Here is a 19,253-nt window from a genome sequence, read left to right on the forward strand (position 1 = left end):
CACACAACCAGCCAGAGCGCACGCCTTGCAAAAGCAGAACCCATAGAAACACTCCCCGCCCTGCACTCTTGCGAGGGAGGGGCATGAGAGGAAAAGGAAAAAAAAATTTTTTTTTAATTTTAAGAAGGAGAGGGGCTGGATGCGAAAGATCTGGGAGAAGAATGTTCAGACTGTAGTCACGGCAAGTGCAAAGGCCCTGAGGTGGGCACACGGTTAAAGTGTTGGAGGCAGTGCGCGGAGGGCAGTGTGGCTGGAGCAGGGGGGAAAGGAGCAGAGGGGCCGGGCCATTCCTGGCAGAGACTGGTTGGGCTTTGTTCTAAAAGGAATAGGGAACCACAGGAAGGTGTGTAGCCGCGAGGGGTGGCATCTGCATCAGGATTTTAAGAAGCTCCATAGGGCTGCCGGGTAGGTTGGTATGGCGTGGAGGAGGCAGGGAGGTTGACCCGGGAAGAGGCGCAGGTAGACAGGGCAGGCCCGGGAATTGATTTAGGAGCCAGCCGGAGTGGGGCCGGGGGTGGGGTGGGGTATAGTAAGCGAGGAGCGCTGAGGGTCAAGGCTGGGCCCCAGACCGGCGGCCCCTTTGCCGGCTCCCGATCGCCCCCGTGTGGCTGCGCGGGGACTGCAGCCCTATGCTGGGTCTCTGATAATTGGGAGCATCGACGCCCCCAAACCCCAGCTCCGCGCGTTCGGGGTCGGTGCCTGACAGAGCCCGAAGTCGGCCCTGCTTGTAGGGCAGAGGGATTGCCTGGAGGAAGCATTCTTCCCCTCACTCTCTCCCTTCCAGCTCTTCCATTCTTCAGACCCACCTCCCGGCCTTTGCACTGGCCGTTCCTGCCGCCTGGAGCGCTCTTTCTCTGGCTCCTGGCCTGGCCTGTTCTGGCCTCCTCCTTCGGCCAAGGCCGCAATATTCCTTCTTCTCCCTCAGCCCCCTTCTCTTTCTCCTCCTCTCCCTCTTTTACCTCCCCTTCTTTTTCTCCTCCATCTCTCCCTCCCCCTTCCTCCTCGCCTTCCCCGGCCATCTCCTCCAGATTACTGGTTGTGCAACTAGCCTTGGCTGGACTTGTCATTGTTACGATAAAATAATGCGTAAGTCATCTGTTGGCAGCCCCCGCCTCCCTCTGGATCTGCCCTCCCTGCAGACACAGCGGTAGGGGTCCACGAATATGTTGCTTGAGTCGTTGGGAAAGCTAGTTTGGGTTTTCCCGCTGATGGTTTTTCCTCTCCACAGGAGGTGGAAGCAGCGCGTAAGTGGGGAGGGGGGAAGGGAGTCGGGGAGGGATTCGGGGAGGGGCCAGGGTCCAGGCCGGAGACCCCTGCAGCCCCTCCCCAGCCTTGCGTGGGAGGCGGCCACAGCTGGGAGCAGGGTCTGCGCCATGAGACGTTTCCTCTCAGAAGCTGTAATTATGGGTAATTTTCTAACTGCAACACAAAAATTAAAACCCAAACACCACCGGGAGGGAAGAAGCCGCAGCAGCTGGTGAGCACCGGCGCAAGCTAGGCTGCGGGTTCCAGCCTAGACCTGGTGGGAGGAGCAAGGACGGGGGGGGGGGGCGGGGGGAGAAGGGGTTGTGAAGGGACGCAGGGCGGAGGGTCTTGCACAAAGGCTGGACTCTTTGGACAGCCAGCAACCCCTTGTAGTCTGTGGTTTGCGAAATGGGGGTTACACCCCAAGACCGATCACCCGGAGGCGGAACTGCCCGGATGGAGGATCTGGACCTGGGTTTGAACCCTGGTGGTGTCAGTCCGGCTGCGTGGACTTGAACGGGAGCCGACGGAACCTCAGCCCCGAGGCTCTCAGAGTCTTGAGGAACTCCAGGCGAGAGAAGGAACTGAGCGGAGGAGCCTCAGTCGAACCTGCAGCACCCCCCACCCCCCGTTCATCCTCCGCAAAGCTAAACCTGAGCCAGTACACTGCCCTGCTTCTAGCACCTTCCGTGGCTCCACAGCCCCAAAATCAAGACCCCGCCCCTCTGCCCTGCACTTTCCAGAGTCAAACTGATCAGTAGGAATTGGTGCGCCCAGCTCGGATCATCCCTGAAAGTCGTCCCAGCAGCCTCCTAAGAAAGGCAGCATTTTTTTCTCACCATGTTACAGGATGGGGAAACTGAGGCTCAGAGAAGCATGGAGGGAGCTACATGGGCGACCCAGAGGCAGCACCCCACTCACTGGAGTGCCCCCAGCTCCCAGTCTGGGTCTGGGATACTCTGGGAAATTGGAGGCATTTTGTGGAAACCTCAAGAGCAGGGAAGGGAGGAATGGGGGAGGGAGAAGCTTATAGCAGCTACAGAGAAAGTTATGCAGATAAAACTGAGGCTCATATGCGGGAAGCAACTTGCCCCGGGACACACAGCAGAGTATGGTGGCACCGGGTCCCACTTGGGGTGCCCTGGCAACGCCCCTCCTCACCGCCTGTCTCTGGAGCTCTGCCTCTCTTCTTGTGGTGGAGGGGTTTCCATAACAACTTAAAGTCCTAAGCTCCCGGGCGGTACAGGGGGAGGGGTCTTTTCTTCCCTTTTTTTTTTTTTTTGGCGGGCGGGGGCGGGGCGGGGGCAGTGTTCCTCTGCTGAATAATAACACTGGAGAGTGGATGCTTCCTAAGCGCCAGAGACTGGGCACTTTTGCCTATGATACTGTTGCACGCACTCAGCTCATTCCTACCCCAAAGCGTCTGCGCGGGCACCCTTCCCCATGGCCTGCCTGCCCTTGTCCTTCAGGCCTCAGAGAGGTCCTCCAACGACCTGGGTCACACTGCCCTGTTGGATTGTCTCGCAAATATTGTTTTTGCATGTTCATTGAACCATGTCCCCGGTAACCCATGAGGGCAGGGAATTTGATTATTTTGTTCAGTGCCTTGTCCCTAGCACTTAGAACAAGTATTGGCGCACAGTAGGCGCTTAATAAATACCTGTTGCTGAACGAATGGATTAAAAATTACCAGTGCCCCCCTCTGGGCTGGAGTCTGAGGCCTCCACTGCCCTTCCTCAGGGATCTCGGCCTGAGAGTGACACAGATCTTCTTAAATTCCGCCTCCCCCCCCTCCGGTGTTGGTCGGGGTGGAGTCTGGGGGTCAGAAGTGGGAGGGACCAATTTTCTACCTCTGCCAAGGCCACCAGGACCTGCAAGCTCGAGTGTGGCCACACGAGGGCAGCAGAGATTCGCAAGTCCAACCCCGGAGGGTCCCAGCAGGCCCTGCCTTAGAGCCCTTTGAAGTGGTTCTTGAGACCCCAAGTTTCAGGCTTGGAATCTGGTCCACCTCTCTTGACCTTGCACATGCCCCTAAGTAGGCTTCCAAATATATATTTACATACTTATATACTGAATTATTTCATGGCAAAAAAGAAAAATACAGATAAAATCACCCAGTTCTCCCATCCACCCCCAAAAGTGTGTTCTCATGTTGGGCTCTTACCTGCACATCTTTTATTTCCTTTTTTATCTGTTTTTTTTGCTTGTTTGTTTGTTTCTTTTGTTTTTTTTTTCTCGAGAGGGCTTCTTTGACGAACCCTCTTCAAAACTGCAAACTGCCCCGTTTCGCTTTCCAAATCCCCCAACTTCTGTTTAACTTTTCTTCTCCCCAGCACTATTATTTCCTAATCTCCTTTAAATTTGCTAATTTACGGTTCATCGCATCTGCCCCCCAGCACCCCGCCCCCCGCCCCCAGTGTCACCTTTCTAAGGGCAAGAGTTTTACTGCACCCGGTAGGCGCTCAGTAAATATTTTTGGATGGAACGAAATCTTACCAAGAGTAAAAAATAAAACCTAGCAAATAAAGCTAAATAACCTTCTTAGCCCCCACCCCCAGGTAGTCACTACCATGAAATCGAGTCTAAATCTGCACGTCCAGGAGCGACAGGTTGTCGTCGTGTGCCGTGTCATGGCTCTGCACACCCTTCTAGGTCGATGCAGACAAATGAGTCTTATCTGAGCACAGTGTAGCCAAAATGGTCAACCGCACGGATTGGGGGCTCACCCTCGCTTGCTGTAGAGCCTTGGGCAAGCTACTCAAACACACTGTGGCTCAGTTTCCCAGTCTGTGAAATGGGGGTCATGACAGTTCCTACCTCAAGAAGCTGTAGTGAAGATGACATCGCTTAATGCTACTGAAATAGCCAGTGCTTAGCTGCTGCTATTTATAATTATGTAAGATGTTTAAAAAAAAATCGTAATTATTTGGGAGGAAGCCTTGGTCCGGGTGAGAAGGAGACGGGGGCCTGCGGGGGGGGGGGAGGGGGGCCGCCAGAGAGCAGGCGCCGCGGGGCTGGGTTCGCAGGGGGCCCTCAGCGAGCCATCGGAGAGCCCTTGGCTCAGCGACGTCCTTACCCGAGGGAGGAGGGAGCCGAGGCGTTTCTAATCAGCTCTGCTTCCGTCTGTGGTCAGGGCTACTCCCAGGAGAGCCGTGTGGGCCAGCAATCTGGCCTCCTGTGACCAGAGCAGCCTCCCGTCTGCCAGGTGGAGCGAGCTTGCAGACCGCAGCTGCCCCGAGGCAACATTTTGTTTGCCCCTCCACCCCCCGCCCCCAAAGGCATTCTGTGGCTTCTCAAATTTTACTATAACCAGCATGAGCCATGGGACCTCAAATAAGTTCTTGCCATTTCGTTAAAAATCAAGCTTTACTTTCTGGATTCGATTTTTGTGCGTGATGGACCGTTTACCCCTCCCCCACCCTGGGGACACTCAACTGGTGTATTGGTGACACACGTCCCTGGGGACCAGGCACATGCTCACGTTCACCTCTGTCTCCCAGTGCTTCACAGCCACCTTGCACGGTGGTTTTACTGTCCTCATTTTACAAAGGAGGAAGCAGAGGGACTTTCCTGGCGGCCCAGTGGTTAAGACTTTGCCTTCCAGTGCAGAAGGTGTGGGCTGGATCCCTGATAGGGGAGCTCTCCTGCCTCAGGGCCAAAAAACCAAAACATAAAACAGAGGCAATATTGTAACAAATTCAATAAAGACGTTTTAAATGGTTGGCATTAAAAAACAAAATCCTAAAAAAAAAAAAATTGCAAAGGAGGAAGCAGAGGCCCAGAGGGTTTAAGGTACTGGCCCCAGAACACACAGCCATGAAGTGAGTCAGCTGAATTAATGCATGGAGGGCTGCCGTCGCTGGAGTCTGCTCACATCCCAGGTTTGCTCATAAGTCAGCGTGGCCACCTTAGCCCAAGCCCTTGGGCATCATACCTGCCTCTGGTCCTGACCTGCTAGCCCTAGAGCCCTTCAGATGCCTCCAGATCCCCAGGTCCTGTAAATGGCTTCTACTGTGGCTCAGACCACCTAACATCCTGTCCTCCACCCTTCCTGGGGTGAGACTGGTCTCTAAGAATAGCTAGACCAGGGCCAGGGGATGGGGGTATCGGTAGTTCAAGGGCTGTCATAGGGAGAATGGTGATGGCAGGAAGGGGCTGAGGCCGGAGATTTAAGAGTCCTGGCCCTGGGGAGGCTCGGCGAGGCGGCTGATTCCAGATCAGCGTGAGAGCCTTGGGACAGGACTGGAGGTGGATGTGGGGGAGGGGACACCCATGGCCTCTCTACAGCTCCCCAGACTAGGGGCTCCTGGGGGCACATGAGGCCTCACCCAGCACTGGGTGTGTACAGGGGGATCAGAGGGTGTTGGACGAATGTGGTCGAACTGAGGGACCACAAATTGGTGGCCCTAAGGCTGGGTTACCCCAGGGAACTCCCTGCATCTCTGTCTTTGTCTTTGAGGGTGGTCTCAGAATTTTTCTAGGTATCTCTGGGGCCTTGGGGATGGCTGAGTTTTTCTGGGTGTCTCTGAGGGGTTTCTGAAGGTCTTTAGGTGTCTCTGAGGCTCACCAGAGGTCTCCGTGCTCACAGGCTGGCCCTTGCCTGGGACTCAGATGGGCAGGAGGGGGCGTAAGAAGATGTGCCTTCTGGAAGCTTTTGGTTCCTCTCAGCCAGGGTGGGGGGCCAGCGTAACCCAGAGCCGCCCCTCTTCCCACAGCTTAGCTATGGCCTGCTGGGGCTGTAGCAGGAAGGCCCAAGCCCCAGGTGCCCCCAGATCACCTCTAGAACCCACTGTCTCAGGCCCTGAGCCTGCCTGTCCCCCACACCCCTCATCCCCTACCCCAAGCCTGAGCGTTTGGCCCTGTATTTCCTCATTTTCTTCATTTCCTCATTTCCTCCTATTCTAAGAGGCCTCAGCATGGGAATCCACCCACACCCAGGCCCGCAGCTGGCTGGCGCCCCTCTGTCCCTCCTATCCTAGAAGCCTGAGGTCGTGTGTGTGCTTGCTGATTTCAATGTTTGGATTGAATGTGTTGACTATGATTGATATTCACATGATATGATAGGATTCTAAAAGAAAAAAAAATATATAAAAACATACATGGGGAGCTTCTCCCTCGCATCCATCTGCCACTAAGAGGTGTTTGTTTTTCCTGTTTCATCAAAAGTTTCTATAGGAAGCTGCTTTTTTTTTTTTTCCAGTTAACATATTCATTTGGAGACATCTGCTTTCAACCAGGCTCACTCTCGCCCCAGGGCCTTTGCATAGGCTCTAATCCCCAATGGCCTTCCCCCACCTCCTTACTCAATAAGCCCCCTTATCCTTTGCAATAAAGTCTTCCTGGATCATCCCATGAAAAATTTGCCACCCTCACTGCTTGCTTCCTGACTTTATTTTCTCTGCCACCTGTTACATATTTTCTTTTATCTTTAAGGACTTTGTTGAGATATAATTGACGTACACCAAACTACATATAATTAAAGTGTACAATTTGATATATTTTTTTCTTATTAGCAATGTATATATGGCAATCCCAATCTCCCAATTCATCCCCCCAACCCCCCCACCCCCCGCTTCCCCCTCTTAGTGTCCATATGTTTGTTCTTTACATCTGTGTCTATTTCTGCCTTGCAAACTGGTTGATCTGTACCATTTTTCTAGATTCCACATATATGCATTACTATACAATATTTATTTTTCTCTTTCTGACTCACTTCACTCTGTATGACAGTCTCTAGGTCCATCCATGTCTCTACCAATGTCCCAATTTTGTTCCTTTTTAGGACTGAGTAATTATTCCATTGTATACGTGTACTACGTCTTCTTTATCCATTCATCTGTTGGTGGGCATTTAGGTTGCTTCCATGTCCTGGCTATTGTAAATAGCGCTGCAGTGAACGTTGGGGTGCATGTGTCTTTTTGGATTATGGTCTCCTCTGGGTATATGCCCAGTAGTGGGACTGCTGGGTCATATGGTAGTTCTATTTTTAGCTTTTTAAGGACCCTCCATACTGTTCTCCATAGTGGGTGTATCAATTTACATTCCCACCAACAGTGCAAGAGAGTTCTCTTTTCTCCACACCATCTCCCGCATTTCTTGTTTGTACATATTTTCTTCATAGAGCCTGCATGTTGCCGACTCCACGGGGACTGAGAGTTTGTCTGTTTTGTTCATGGCTGTATCTGCAGCTCCTAGACCAATGTCTGACACACAGTAGGATCTTAATAAAGGTTTGTGGAGCAAATGAATGAGTCTTATTGTTTCATAGAAATCTATAATTTCATTTTCCTGACTCTTAGCACCTCCCAGGATAGATGAACTGTTATTGATCTACCCAATCCCTTAGGTGGTTTCCAGTTTTTGCTTTCATAAAACAAACATTGCTGCAGTGAATCACCCTGTAGCTGTATCATCTTTTTGCCTTTTAAAAAAGAATTTTATTAAAGTGTAGTTGAACCACTGCTCGTGACGATGGGTGACTTTGTTTTTTGCTTCTTGTGTTCTTTGGTTTCCTACTATGCATGCGTTAACTTTTAAGAAATAAATGTTATTTTAAAAACCTTAGAAAAAAAGGTATAGTTGAAGGTATCATGTCAAGTTTCAGGTGCCTTTTTTTTTTAATTGTGCAAAGTATACTTAACACAAAATTTACCATTTTAGCCAATTTAAAGTGAACAATTCAGTGATTTTTAGCACATTCACAGTGTTGTGCAAGCATCACCCCTATCTAGTTCCAGAACATTTTTATTACCCCAAAAGGAAACCCCGTCCATTAGCAGTCCCTCCCCAAATCCCCCTCCCCAGCCCCTGACAATCATTAATCTACTTTCTGTCTCTCTGGATTTGCCTGTTCTGGACAATTCATATTAATGAAATCATACACGATGTGGTCTTTTGTGTCTGACTTTGTTCACTCCGCATAATGGGTTTTTTAATTATTATTATTATTTCTTATTTTTAGGCTGTGTTGTGTCTTTGTTGCTGCGTGCAGGCTTTCTCTAGCTGCAGCGAGCAAGGGCTACTCTTTGTTGCGGTTCGAGGGCTTCTCAGGTGCGTGGGCTCAGTAGTTGTGGCTCACAGGCTTAGCTGCTCCGTGGCATGTGGGATCTTCCCGGACCAGGGATGGAACTCATGTCCCCTGCATTGGCAGGCGGATTCTTAACCACTGCACCACCAAGGAAGTCCAAGCATAATGTTTTCGAGGTTCATCCACGATGCAGCATGTATCAAAACTTCATTCCTTTTCATGGCTTAATAATATTCATTGTATGAATGGACCACAGTTAGTTTATCCACTCATCAGGTCCTGCCCCTGTCATTTTGTAAACATGCAAATATTCAAGAGTCCCAGGAATGGGATGCTGAATCAGTAGGCACGTGCATTTGTAATTCCCATGGCGGGATGCCTTCTGTCCAGCTGCACTACAGATGCTCCCCCAGCAACGTGTGCGCTGCCTGTTTCCCCACAGCCTGGCCAGCACAGGGTGTCATCACACTTTTGAATTTTTGCCCATCTGATAGATGGAATTAAACAGTACCTCCGAGTCGTTGTGATCTGCTGGTTTTTTTTTTTTTTTTTTTTTTTACGAGGCGTGAGTATCTTTGGGTTGTTGAAAAACAGTTTGCAGCCCTTCCTCAAAGTTTCAGTTCAAGACCTTTGACCATTCCTCCATGTTTGGAGATGGAAAGGGGCAGAGTCTGAGGAGAGGGGAAAGCATGGGGGAATAGACTCCAGCCTCCCAGCATCCAGGAGAAGACTCTTGACATTTATCCCATTTTCCAGATGTGGAAACTGAGGTACGGAACAGTTCAGGTCAAGCAGTGAGCAAGGGGCTGGAAAGGATTTGAACCTGGTCTACCTGAAGCTAGGACCCCAGTGAGGCTGAGACCCTCTGCCAGGGTCTGTACCCATTCCCACCCATTCCCAGTCTGCCCACCTGTACCCATTCCCTCCTCAATCTCTCTTGTGTCACTGTCCCTTGGGTCTGACTCAGTTCCCCCTCTCCCTCTGGGACTCCGGGCTCCTTGAAAGGTTCCCCACCTCCAGACCCCAGTCTTACTCCAGGAGAATCTTTTGACACAGTGCCTCTCCCCTGATCACATACCTGTCTTGGCCCTGAGAATAAAGCCCCTCTCCTCAACTTGGTTTCGGAGGCCTGTGCTGCCTGCCTCCCCCCGCCTCCCCCCGCCTCCCCCACCCGGCCACATTACTAGTTCCTCTACTTAGCTTCTCCCCTCCAGCCCCTCCACTCCTAACCACGCTGTCCCAGCCGGCTATGCTTTCTCAAGCTACAGGACCTTTGCCCCTGCTGTGCCTTCTGCCTGGAATCTGCAATGCACTTGTTTCTGCCTTCCACTGCAACTCATCCTTCAAGCCCCAGACTCAATGTCCTCTCCCCCAGGGAGCCCTCCTCACATCTCCCTGGGGCACAGAGGCATGATTGTACATATGGAGAGCTCTGAGTTTGTGGGAGAGGCTAGGAGCTTGGAAAGTCAAAGGCAGGTTTTAGGAATCCTCGGCAAACTCCTACTCATGTGTTGAAGCCCCAATTCGAATGCCTCCTTCTCCAGGAAGCCTTCCAGTACCTCGTCCCTCACTCTGGCCTTGACCTGACTCCATCAGACTGGGGCTGTCTGTGTCCAAATCCGTCTTTTCCCAAGACTGGATGCTCCTGGCTGAAGCCTCTTATAGCATGGATGATATTTCTTGAATGAATAAATGAATGCATGGGCTGGGAGTCAACTGAGCTGAGCTCAGGAAGTGAGTTGATGAGGTAGCAGTTGGGGTGTTATTGGGGGACATGTAGGCATTGGGTTTCAGTAAGAAGGAAGCAGGCTGCCCCTGCCCCTCCCGTGAGAATCTTGGTCCTTGAGGCCTTTCTGCGGGGGTGGGAAGGGGCGGGGGGGGGGGCGGGTCTCTGTGTCTTCTTTCTTCCCCTCTGCATTTCAGCCGACACCAGTTCCTCTTCCCCCTGAGTCGCTGGGTGCAGAGCCTGAGGAGCGCCAGGGACCACAGTGGGATCGGAACTGCGGAGGGTCAGACCCTCTGACCCCCGCGTCCAGCTGAGGACGCAGCCCCTCCGCGCCGGAGACTTCCCGTACGACCGAGGCCAAGGCGTAGCAGTAGGACCAGAAAGGTAGGATGGAGGCACTGGAACTTGGGTCTGTGCAAACCAGAGCTGAGGAGGGTGGGGAGGCCCTTCAGCAGCCCCCACCCCACCCGTAGCCCAAGACTCCCAGCCGCCTGCAGTTCGGAAAGAAAGGCAGAGGGGCGGGGTCGTTTCCGGGGCAACAACTCATTTGCAGATGTCCCGTCTTGGCGAATGAGGGCTCCCGGAATGCTGGGGGAAATTGGTCAACTTAGCCCGAAGGGGCTTATCTGAGAGAAGGGGAAGGGGGTGACTGGGTCAGGTCTCCTCCTCACCTTCCAAACCCCTGAGGCATCCGGGTCAGATACCCATTCCCTGGATGGGGAGGCTGAGGCTGGGGGCCAGAGCCAACCAAAGAGAAGCGACCAGCGAAGGGCTACGTATTAACACTTCAGAAGTGGCCTGAGCTGTTCTCAGCTGTAAAAAAATATATATAATAAACATAGGTGGCGAGGGGGAGGGTGACCACAGGCTGAGGTCAGGGCTTGGATTCCGGTGTCTCTGCCTAGGTTGCTTGAATGGGGGGCGCCCTGGTGTGGGTGCTGTTGGTGCCGCTGCTGCTACTACTCCATCCAGGCAGCCAGGAGATCTGCAGCGTGTACTCGGGGGTCGTGGACTGGACCAGGGAGTTCACGGACACATGCCTGAACTTCAGTGGCCAAAGCCTGAACCAGCTGCCTCAGAACCAGTCTCTGCAGGCCAGGCAGGTGGTCCACCTTGACCTGTCTGGGAATGGCCTTCGAGAGCTCCCACAGCTTTTCTTCGCTCACCTGCGTGAGCTAAAGACCCTGGATGTGACCAACAACTCCCTGGGCTCCGTGGACAGGGAGCTGGCCAAACGCTGTGACCTTGAACTGAAGGCTGACTGCAGCTGTGTCCTTTCACCCTGGCACGACGTTTGGCAGGGCAACTGCTCTAGCCAGCTGCCTCTGCTATGCCTGGATGTGGGCGCCAGCGCCTGGAAAAACCTGTCTGCCTTCTTGGAAGTGCACTGTCCCCATGGCCTGCCCGTGACGACCATAGCAGCCCTGGCGGCCAGTGGAAGCCTGATGCTTGTGCTTGCTGTCACTGGTGCCGTGCTGGCCTGGAGATTCTATAGGCATCGGATGGGCAGCGGCCGGGGCTTGAGCAAAACGTGGGCTGCGCAGGATGGTCCCAGGTCTGGCTCGGGCCAGCAGCCAAGGTACAGTAGCCGGAGCCTTAGCTCTAAGCCCGCAGCAGCCACCCAGCCACCCAGATCTTCCACTTCTGACTATGAGAACATGTTCGTGGGCCCACCAGCTGCCGGGCACCAGTGGGCTGAACACAGGTGAGTGCCCCACACACATCTGGAGCCAGATGGCCAGGGTTCAATTTCCCAGCTCTGCCTCTTCCAGGCTGTGTGATCTTGGGCAAGTAGTTTCCACCTCTCTGGGTCACCGTTCCTTCAGCGATAAAATGGGGATAATAACAGTCCTATGCCTCATGGAGTTGGGATAAGAATTAAGTGAGTTCCTGTGTATGAGACAAGCATCCCGCTTCATGACCTGCAAACCCAGTTCCAGGCTGCCAGGCATGGGGAGAGAGGAGGCAGGTGTTCAAGGCAGAGTGGGGGTTCTGCAGTCTCGGTCAGCGGGCTGGGCTCAGATCTCATGTGACTCGGGGCTGTCGCTGAACTTCTGTTTCTGTCTCCATAAAATGGGACAGCACTCCCATCTCCCTCTGACACATAGGAGATGCTAAGAAAGCCATCTGTGTCTCTCTACCCCTACAAAGCCCTGCCTCCAAAATCGGCCAGGCTTAGATAGATAGGTTCAACTCTTCCAGGTTGGATGAAGGAGTGGAGGGGATTTCAGCAGGGCAGGCACAAGGAAGAGCAAAGGCCCAGAGGTGGAAGAGAAGTGAGAATCTGCTATGGATGTGTTTTGAGAAGGCAAGACATCATGGCTGAGGCTGGAGAGGGTGGGGAGGATCCAAGCAGGAAGGGAAGAGGGTGATGGCCGGGTTCTGGGGCAGCAGAATCCAAAAGGTGGGGAGGCCTGTGGGAGGCTCTTGGTGGGAAATGAGAGAATATGCAAAGCAGATGCAAACATGGCTCAAAAGCAGAAGTGTGCTGCGGTAAGGAGTTGAAGGCATCAGAGTCCCTAAGGCAGCTTGTGTTCTGATGCTCACCTCTGCCTTGCTGTCACCAAGACCTTGGGACAGTCTCCTCTAAAAACACTGTTTAGAATTGGATGTGTCAATCCCGACCTACATTTTACAGTGGCAGAAATGAAGGTTCTGGAAATTCCCTGGCGGTCCAGTGGTTAGGACTTAGCGCTTTCACTGGTGAGGGCATGGGTTCACTCCCTGGTCGGGGAACTAAGATCCCACAAGTCATGCAGTGCAGTCAAAAAAAGAAGAAAAAAAAAAAGAAAAAAAAAGAAAGAAGGAAAGAAAGGGAGAAATGAAGATTCTGGGAGGCAGGGGAATGACTTGCCCAAGGTCAGAAGCAGAGGCAAGAAACAAACCCTGACTTCCATCCCCATACAACCATCTATGCATTTGGAGTAATTTATACTAAAGTACAAATGACTGATAGACACCACTTACCCAAAATGGCCTTTGTTACAAGAGGAGCCGGGGCAGGGTGAAGGGGTGGAGGGTGTGTTAGGATGTTCTGGAGGCAGGAAAGTTCTTCTCTGGGTGTCTTGCCCACCATAGCAAGACATTCCTAAGAAGCTACTTCCTCCCTGATCTGTTCTATGGATGGGGAAACTGAGGCTCAGAGATTTATTTTTGTATCCAGGCCACAAAGTCAGTTGCTGCAGGAGACCTGGCGAAAACATTTCCCATCTGAAGGGCTGGTTCAGCTCCAGCCACTTGTGTTTATGTGGCTGGTGTGACTAGAGCTTCCAGTTTTTCAAGAGGAAACCAAAGTCTAGATGTTAATGTAAAACACGGGCAACTATCTCAACTTTAAGGAAGAAAAAACCCCACAGTGACTCAAGTTCCTTGGACCACAGTGTTATAATGCTGAATCCACAGACTCTTCCATGAATCGCTGCCTGTTACTTGCTGTCCTCACAGAAATTTGGGCCAGGCTGTGAGAACACTGCCCTATGCCTCACTTTTCCCATATGTAAATATTAGGAGTGGACTCAAGAGCCCTGAGCGACTTTGCCTCTCAAAGCTGATGTGCCTCCTCTCTGAGTTCTACCTGCCCTCCCATCTGTCTGTCTCCACAGGCCTAACGCTTCAGAGGACAGCAACTTCTACATGACCTATGAGAGCCTCCAGCATGACTCCCAGCCTGTCTACTGCAACCTGCAGTCGCTGGGCCAGGACGCATTGGATGAAGAGGAGTACGTGATCCCTGGGCGCTGAGCCTTCAACATCTCAGGCTCCAGCCTGCCCCCTTCCGTGTGACTTGGGGCATCCTGGATCCTCCCTGGCCTCAGTCCTTCCATCTGAGAAATGGGGCCAGGGAAGGATCATCCCTGAGGCCCCAGGTAGGCTCTGCAGCCCCCTCCCTAGACCACTCTGCTCCTCAGGCCCTGCAGCTGCTAGAAGAGGAGAAGGAGAGACCCCAACAGAGGGATGGGAGGGGCAGTGTGTGAATTCTGTTGTCATCCTTCTGTCGGTGTGCAAGCATTACCCAATAAATTCTGCAGGACAGATGAGGCTGCTGGCGAGTGGGTTCCTCACGGTGCAGATTTCTTGAGCCCCCAAGACAAGAGCTCTGAGACTCCCAAATTGCTCCCAACCCCAGTCTCTCCTCTCTGTCCCTCTCAGGCCCCCTTCTCAGGTGTCTGGTATCCAGACTCGGGCCCCCCCCCGACAGCCCACACTAGCCTCAAAGGGATCTTTATAACTTATGAATGGGACTGCACCCCTCCCTTGCTCACACACACTCCATGGCTCCCTACTGCCCCCAGAGTCTCAACCTGGTGGTTGAGACCTGGGTGACCCAGCTCCGCCCAACTCACTGTCCTCTCCCATTCCTCTGCCCTTCTGGTCTGGGCCTCCACCCCATCAAGCTCACCCTGCCTCCTGAAGCTGTCATTTTCTCATGCCATTTACTGATGCCATTCCTTTCGACCAGACTGCCATCCCCTTACCGCATTTTCTCACTCTTAAGCATCTGAATGCAGATACAGAACTCTGGTCTGGGCATCAGGAGGCATGGGTCCACTTCCTGACTCCGTCGTTAACTCTCCGGGCTTCAATTCCCCCATCTGTAAAACAAGGTGTTTAGAATTGGTCTCTAAGGCTGTTTCCTCTCTAATATGCTGAGATACCTTAATTCATCCCAGGTGCAATGCCAATGCCACTCTGAGAAGCCTTCCCTGGTTCCTCCTCAGGCAGAGTTCATCACTCCCAGAGCTCAGTGTATTTCAAGAGTTTGTTCAAGTTCATGCCTCAGCTGGGTTTCCTGTCAGCTGCTCCCTGCCCGGCTCCTGCAAGCCCCCAAACTAAGGGAGCCAGAGCTGGACACAGACACCCCTAGTCCTGGGAGGTCAAGCCTGGGCCAGAGGGAGAGATGGAGCCAGGGTCCCCAGAGGGAGATGAATGAAGGAGTTAAAAAAGGGCTGTATGTAAGAGGGGAATCTGGAGTGGGTTTTGAAGGATGCATAGGTGTTCAAGAAGTGGAAAGGGCAGGGCACACTGGGCAGGGGGACCAGCCTGGAGGTGTGAAAATGCACATGGGCAGCAGTGACCAGCAAAGGCAACAGATGATGTTTGCGGAGAGACTCAGTATAGCATCTGCTACCTTTGGGTGATCCTGAAATTGAGTTTAATTTTGAGGCCCCCTTGGCTTTCCCAACACCTGGGAGTAACCTGGGGTGGGAGAGGTAACCGATGAGGGTCTTCAATTTCCTTGCTCCCCTGCATCCCTGCCCTAGACACTACTCGAGCCCCTACTCCTGCCACCAAATATCTGTCTTCCTCCGCTCACTAATGCATTGCCTGGGTTGACTTCTTGGCATGGTTCTCACTACAATCAGCCACTTCCTTATGATTTATCTTTTACTCATTTATCTTATATTCCCTTGTCTCTGCACTCAGCTGAGCTTGAATGGAGTGGTTTTTGCCTGCGTTGTTACTTCGTGTCTGCAGTGCCCAGCCAAGGCCTAGCACAAAAGTGGGTACTCGCTGAACACATTCAGGGGCACCTACAGTCGTTCAGATCTGCCTCTGGATGGTCGGGTTCACAGGGGACATGTCTCACTCACTGCTGGAGCTGGGTGCTCTGTCCTCCAGACCCTCGTAACACTTCTTCGGGGTGAATAGGCAAGTGGGTGTGGGGGTAGGGGGCTGGACTTGGCACATCTCAGCAATTCCAAGATCCTAAGTAGGAAAAGATATAACCTGGGAGACGTGGTGTGGATGAAAATGTTCTTCACAACTTAGTTACTTCTCCCTGCTCTTTGTATATGAAAGGATAGAGACATCATGAACTTGAAGGGAGGTACCGTAGACAGGAGAAGTAATGGGACTCTTCTAGGTCAGATTCACCCACAATGCACTTGACTGTAGATGGATGTGACTCTGGGCTGCATGTGTTTGGAAAGGTGACCCCCATGGAGGGAGAGACAGCATGGTGATAGAGACAGGGCCAGATAGCTACAAAAACAGGAGTACTGAGAGATGAGAAGATGGAGGGAGTCTGAGACCCAAAAGGGTCTCAGAAACAAAAGCAGAGGAACAGGGAGGTAGAGAAGCACAGAAAGAGAGAGAGGGATGTCCCTGGCTGCCCTTGAAGACCACTGGCATCATGACCACCATTCAATTTCTTAGCATCCCCAAGAGTATCCTGCCACCCATTCCCTGGGCTGTTCCAATCATCCCATATCAGGTCCCCTGGGGAAACTGAGGCCAGCAGGGGTGGGCTCTTCCCAAGATCACCAGCTCCATCCTGGACACCGCAGGGATCAGGTCAGACAGCTTCATTTTTATTACCAGAGTTTTCCATAAACGCACACCCTGTCAGACCATGCCACCCCAGCCCTCCAGTCCCCAGACAGATCACCCCAATAAATTAATAATAAATACAAACATAAATACATAGGTTCGGGCGGGAGGGAGCAGACAGCAATGGTTAGGAATAGGGTGTTTCAGGTTTCACGAGCCCATGAGACAGGCAAGGACGAATGAAGTCGTTTCCATGGCGTTCGTGCCATAAGTGAAGGCCCAGGGCCGCTCACACGCAGTGGCAGTCCTTGGCCACGAGGTCGTCGAAGGGCGTGAGTGACACGCTGCCGTCGCTGTCTTGGTGCATAAGCACCACCGGCTCGTAGCTGGCGGGCACGCAGCACGGGGCAGGCGCAGCATCAGGGTTCAGGCCATGCAGGCGTGCCTGCATCTGCGCGTGCGTGTTAGCCGATCGGAAGTGGCTCGGGCACGCGCCGATGCACATGCGCACGTCCAGCTCGCGCGGCGCCAACACCCAGTCGGCCCAGCCCAGGTCCTCGAGCGACGCGCGCAGGCTCTGCAGGCGGCAGCAGCGCCCCTCCCCGAGCGGGCAACCGTCCGGGCTGCGAGCACGCGCGTGTCGGCGCCCCCTGGTGGCGATGGGCCGCCAGTGCAGCTCAAGCTGGGGCTGGGCAGAAGGCAACTCCCCCAGCAGCTGGTCCGCTCGCGGCATCAGTCGCAGGCGTATTGCCGGAGCCCGGGAGCCTCCGCGGAGCTGACGCTGTAGTGGCCGCGTCACGTCCCACGAGCTCCGAGACTTCGGGGATAGCCGGAGAAGTGCCCGATGCAGGCGGGAGGCTTCAGGGAGTCCCCCAGTTAAGTTGGCCCGGGGGATGCGCAGGTGCAGGTGGCCGCCTGGCCCAAGTCGCACTTTAGGAGAGAAGAAAGCCAGTCACTCACGGGCCTGCTGTGTGCCGGGCGCAGGGTGATGGTGGTGTGTGTGCGCCCATCTCCTCCAACATCCCAAGCAGGACCTTTGCACAGACTACTGCTTCTACCGGCCACACTCTGCCCCTGAATCTCAGCACACCTGGTTACATACCACTCCCACCTGCCTAAAATAGGTACCGCCCTATTTTATTCGGTTGTCTATCACTTGCCTCCCCCACCAGAATCCCAGCGGGGATTTCTGTCTGCTTGGTCACCACTGTGCCTGGCACACAGTAGGTGCTTAGTTAATATTTGCACAAAAAGAATGTATATCTGATCTTTACACAGACTGAGATTCCAACACTGGCTCTGCCTCCTTATCTGGCGGCCAAAATCATTTTTACTGAAGGTCTACTAAGTGCCCGGGATGCAGCAACCAGCTACTGTGTTTTCAACTCTCTGGGTCTCGGTTTCCATATCTGAGAAATGAAGGGTATCTGACTCCCCAGGATTCTCAGACCTCCAGGCTGGTACAGATGTTGGGGATACTGGAGAGACTGAGGTTTGAGGGCTTGCAACCTAGTCGATAGGCTCAGAGAGGGACAGAGGTTTTCCTGGAGTCTCACAGCATAAGTGGGATTAGGGCGCTCCCTTCTGGCCTGACACCCTCCCTTCAGCTCCTCCCAGTTCCTAGCGCAGCCGAGATCTCCTTGCACCCCCTCCGCCCACCGGAGGCTCGGTGGAGGGCGTGAAAATACTCCACTACCTAAGTTACCAGTCACGTGCAACTTTAGCAGTGACTTGGCGCGCGATTGCATCAGATTCGGAACCAGCCCAAGCAGGTTCTGCGCATCTCTGCGCACCGCTCGGTCCCCTCCCCCGCCCCTCCCTTCCGCCGGACCCCTGGATCCTTCCCACTGGAAATCCCCCTACAACCCTTTCCTTATATCCAATGGCAGGGACCACGCCCCCTCGCCCGACCTTGTCGCGGGATTCTCTAGCTTAGTTTCCCCATCTGCGACCCCGGGAGGTGTTGTAACATCTCAGGTTGGCTAAGCCTCGCCTGGTGCCGATGCAAACCCGGCTTTTAGTTCCCCCAACAGCCCCGAGGGGGGTACTTTCTTGCCCGGTTCACGCATAGGGAAACTGAGGCTCGGCGGTAGGTCTGAGCGTCTATGTCTAAGAACCGCTGATTAAATGATGGGAGCTCCCCAGGGTGGGGTCTCCGAGAGTTTACTCACGCTTTGGAGTGACTATTCGGATTTGAGGAGGGGGAGTGAGATCCGGGTTCGAGTCTTCCCGGGTCTGGTTCGCTCGAAGCCGGGTCAGCAAATCTTCGTAGCGTTTCCGCAACTCCCGGAATCTGGAGACATCCCGACTGGAGTGCACGTTTGAGAGTCCCGGGAAAGCCGGGAGGTGCTCCTGGGCCAGAGATAGGGCGCCTCCCGAGGGCAGCCAGGAGCACATCAGCAGCATCAGCAGCATGGGAGAGCGGTGTGGTGGTGTTGGTCGCTGCCCGGGCATGACTCTGTTAGTTAAGCTCATAGCTGGGATTGACCGGTCGCTGCTGGACTAGCCTTTATAGTCCCCGGACTTTGTCCGCCCCCGCCTGCCGGGTCCCGCCCACCGTGGGTGCAGAGTAAACACTCCAGGGACCACAACTGGGCGGGGTCTTCGGCTGCTTTTCAGGGAGCGGTGCTTTTGATTGGGGGGGCAGTGCTCCTAGGTATGCTGCGGAACCCCCCCAAGACCTCTCTGAGCCTCAGTATCCTCTCTGTGAAATGGGGACATCATCCCAGCTTGGTGGACTAGTGGGAAGAATAACTTTCTCAAAATAGATTTATGACTATGTGCTAAACCCCATAGGATGAGTTTAAGAGGTGGCTTTTTTCCCTGATGAGACCCCCTCTCTCCCCTCTCTTCTTGGGGTCAAAATCTGAAGATAGTGAAAAGCAAAGGAAGCAGAGGGGGACAAGGGGCCAGAAAGAACCAGAAAGTGCAACCTGCAGTAAGTCATTCCTCTCCATCACACCTCTATTTCTTCATCTGAAAAAT

General features: G+C 53.4%; 2 protein-coding genes and 1 long non-coding RNA gene across 3 annotated transcripts; 2 read left to right on the forward strand and 1 right to left on the reverse strand.

Annotated features, from left to right (window-relative positions):
- Window positions 1-150: 150 nt before the first annotated feature.
- On the forward strand, window positions 151-8,283 carry LOC130836943 (uncharacterized). The gene is made up of 3 exons (XR_009049234.1): window positions 151-201; window positions 7,367-7,475; window positions 8,207-8,283. It is a non-coding gene; the product is annotated as an uncharacterized LOC130836943 (long non-coding RNA).
- Window positions 8,284-10,243: 1,960 nt separating this feature from the next.
- On the forward strand, window positions 10,244-14,023 carry LRRC25 (leucine rich repeat containing 25). The gene is made up of 3 exons (XM_057709613.1): window positions 10,244-10,382; window positions 10,904-11,703; window positions 13,601-14,023. The coding sequence occupies exons 2-3, from the start codon at window positions 10,913-10,915 to the stop codon at window positions 13,737-13,739; spliced, it is 930 nt and encodes a 309-aa protein (XP_057565596.1). The 5' UTR covers window positions 10,244-10,382; window positions 10,904-10,912; the 3' UTR covers window positions 13,740-14,023.
- Window positions 14,024-16,429: 2,406 nt separating this feature from the next.
- GDF15 (growth differentiation factor 15) lies at window positions 16,430-18,732 on the reverse strand. The gene is made up of 2 exons (XM_057709614.1): window positions 18,440-18,732; window positions 16,430-17,198 (listed from the first exon to the last, which is right to left on the reverse strand). The coding sequence occupies exons 1-2, from the start codon at window positions 18,720-18,722 to the stop codon at window positions 16,558-16,560; spliced, it is 924 nt and encodes a 307-aa protein (XP_057565597.1). The 5' UTR covers window positions 18,723-18,732; the 3' UTR covers window positions 16,430-16,557.
- Window positions 18,733-19,253: the final 521 nt, after the last annotated feature.

This window comes from Hippopotamus amphibius, chromosome 15, assembly GCF_030028045.1.
Source record: "Hippopotamus amphibius kiboko isolate mHipAmp2 chromosome 15, mHipAmp2.hap2, whole genome shotgun sequence".
Lineage (NCBI taxonomy): Eukaryota > Metazoa > Chordata > Mammalia > Artiodactyla > Hippopotamidae > Hippopotamus > Hippopotamus amphibius.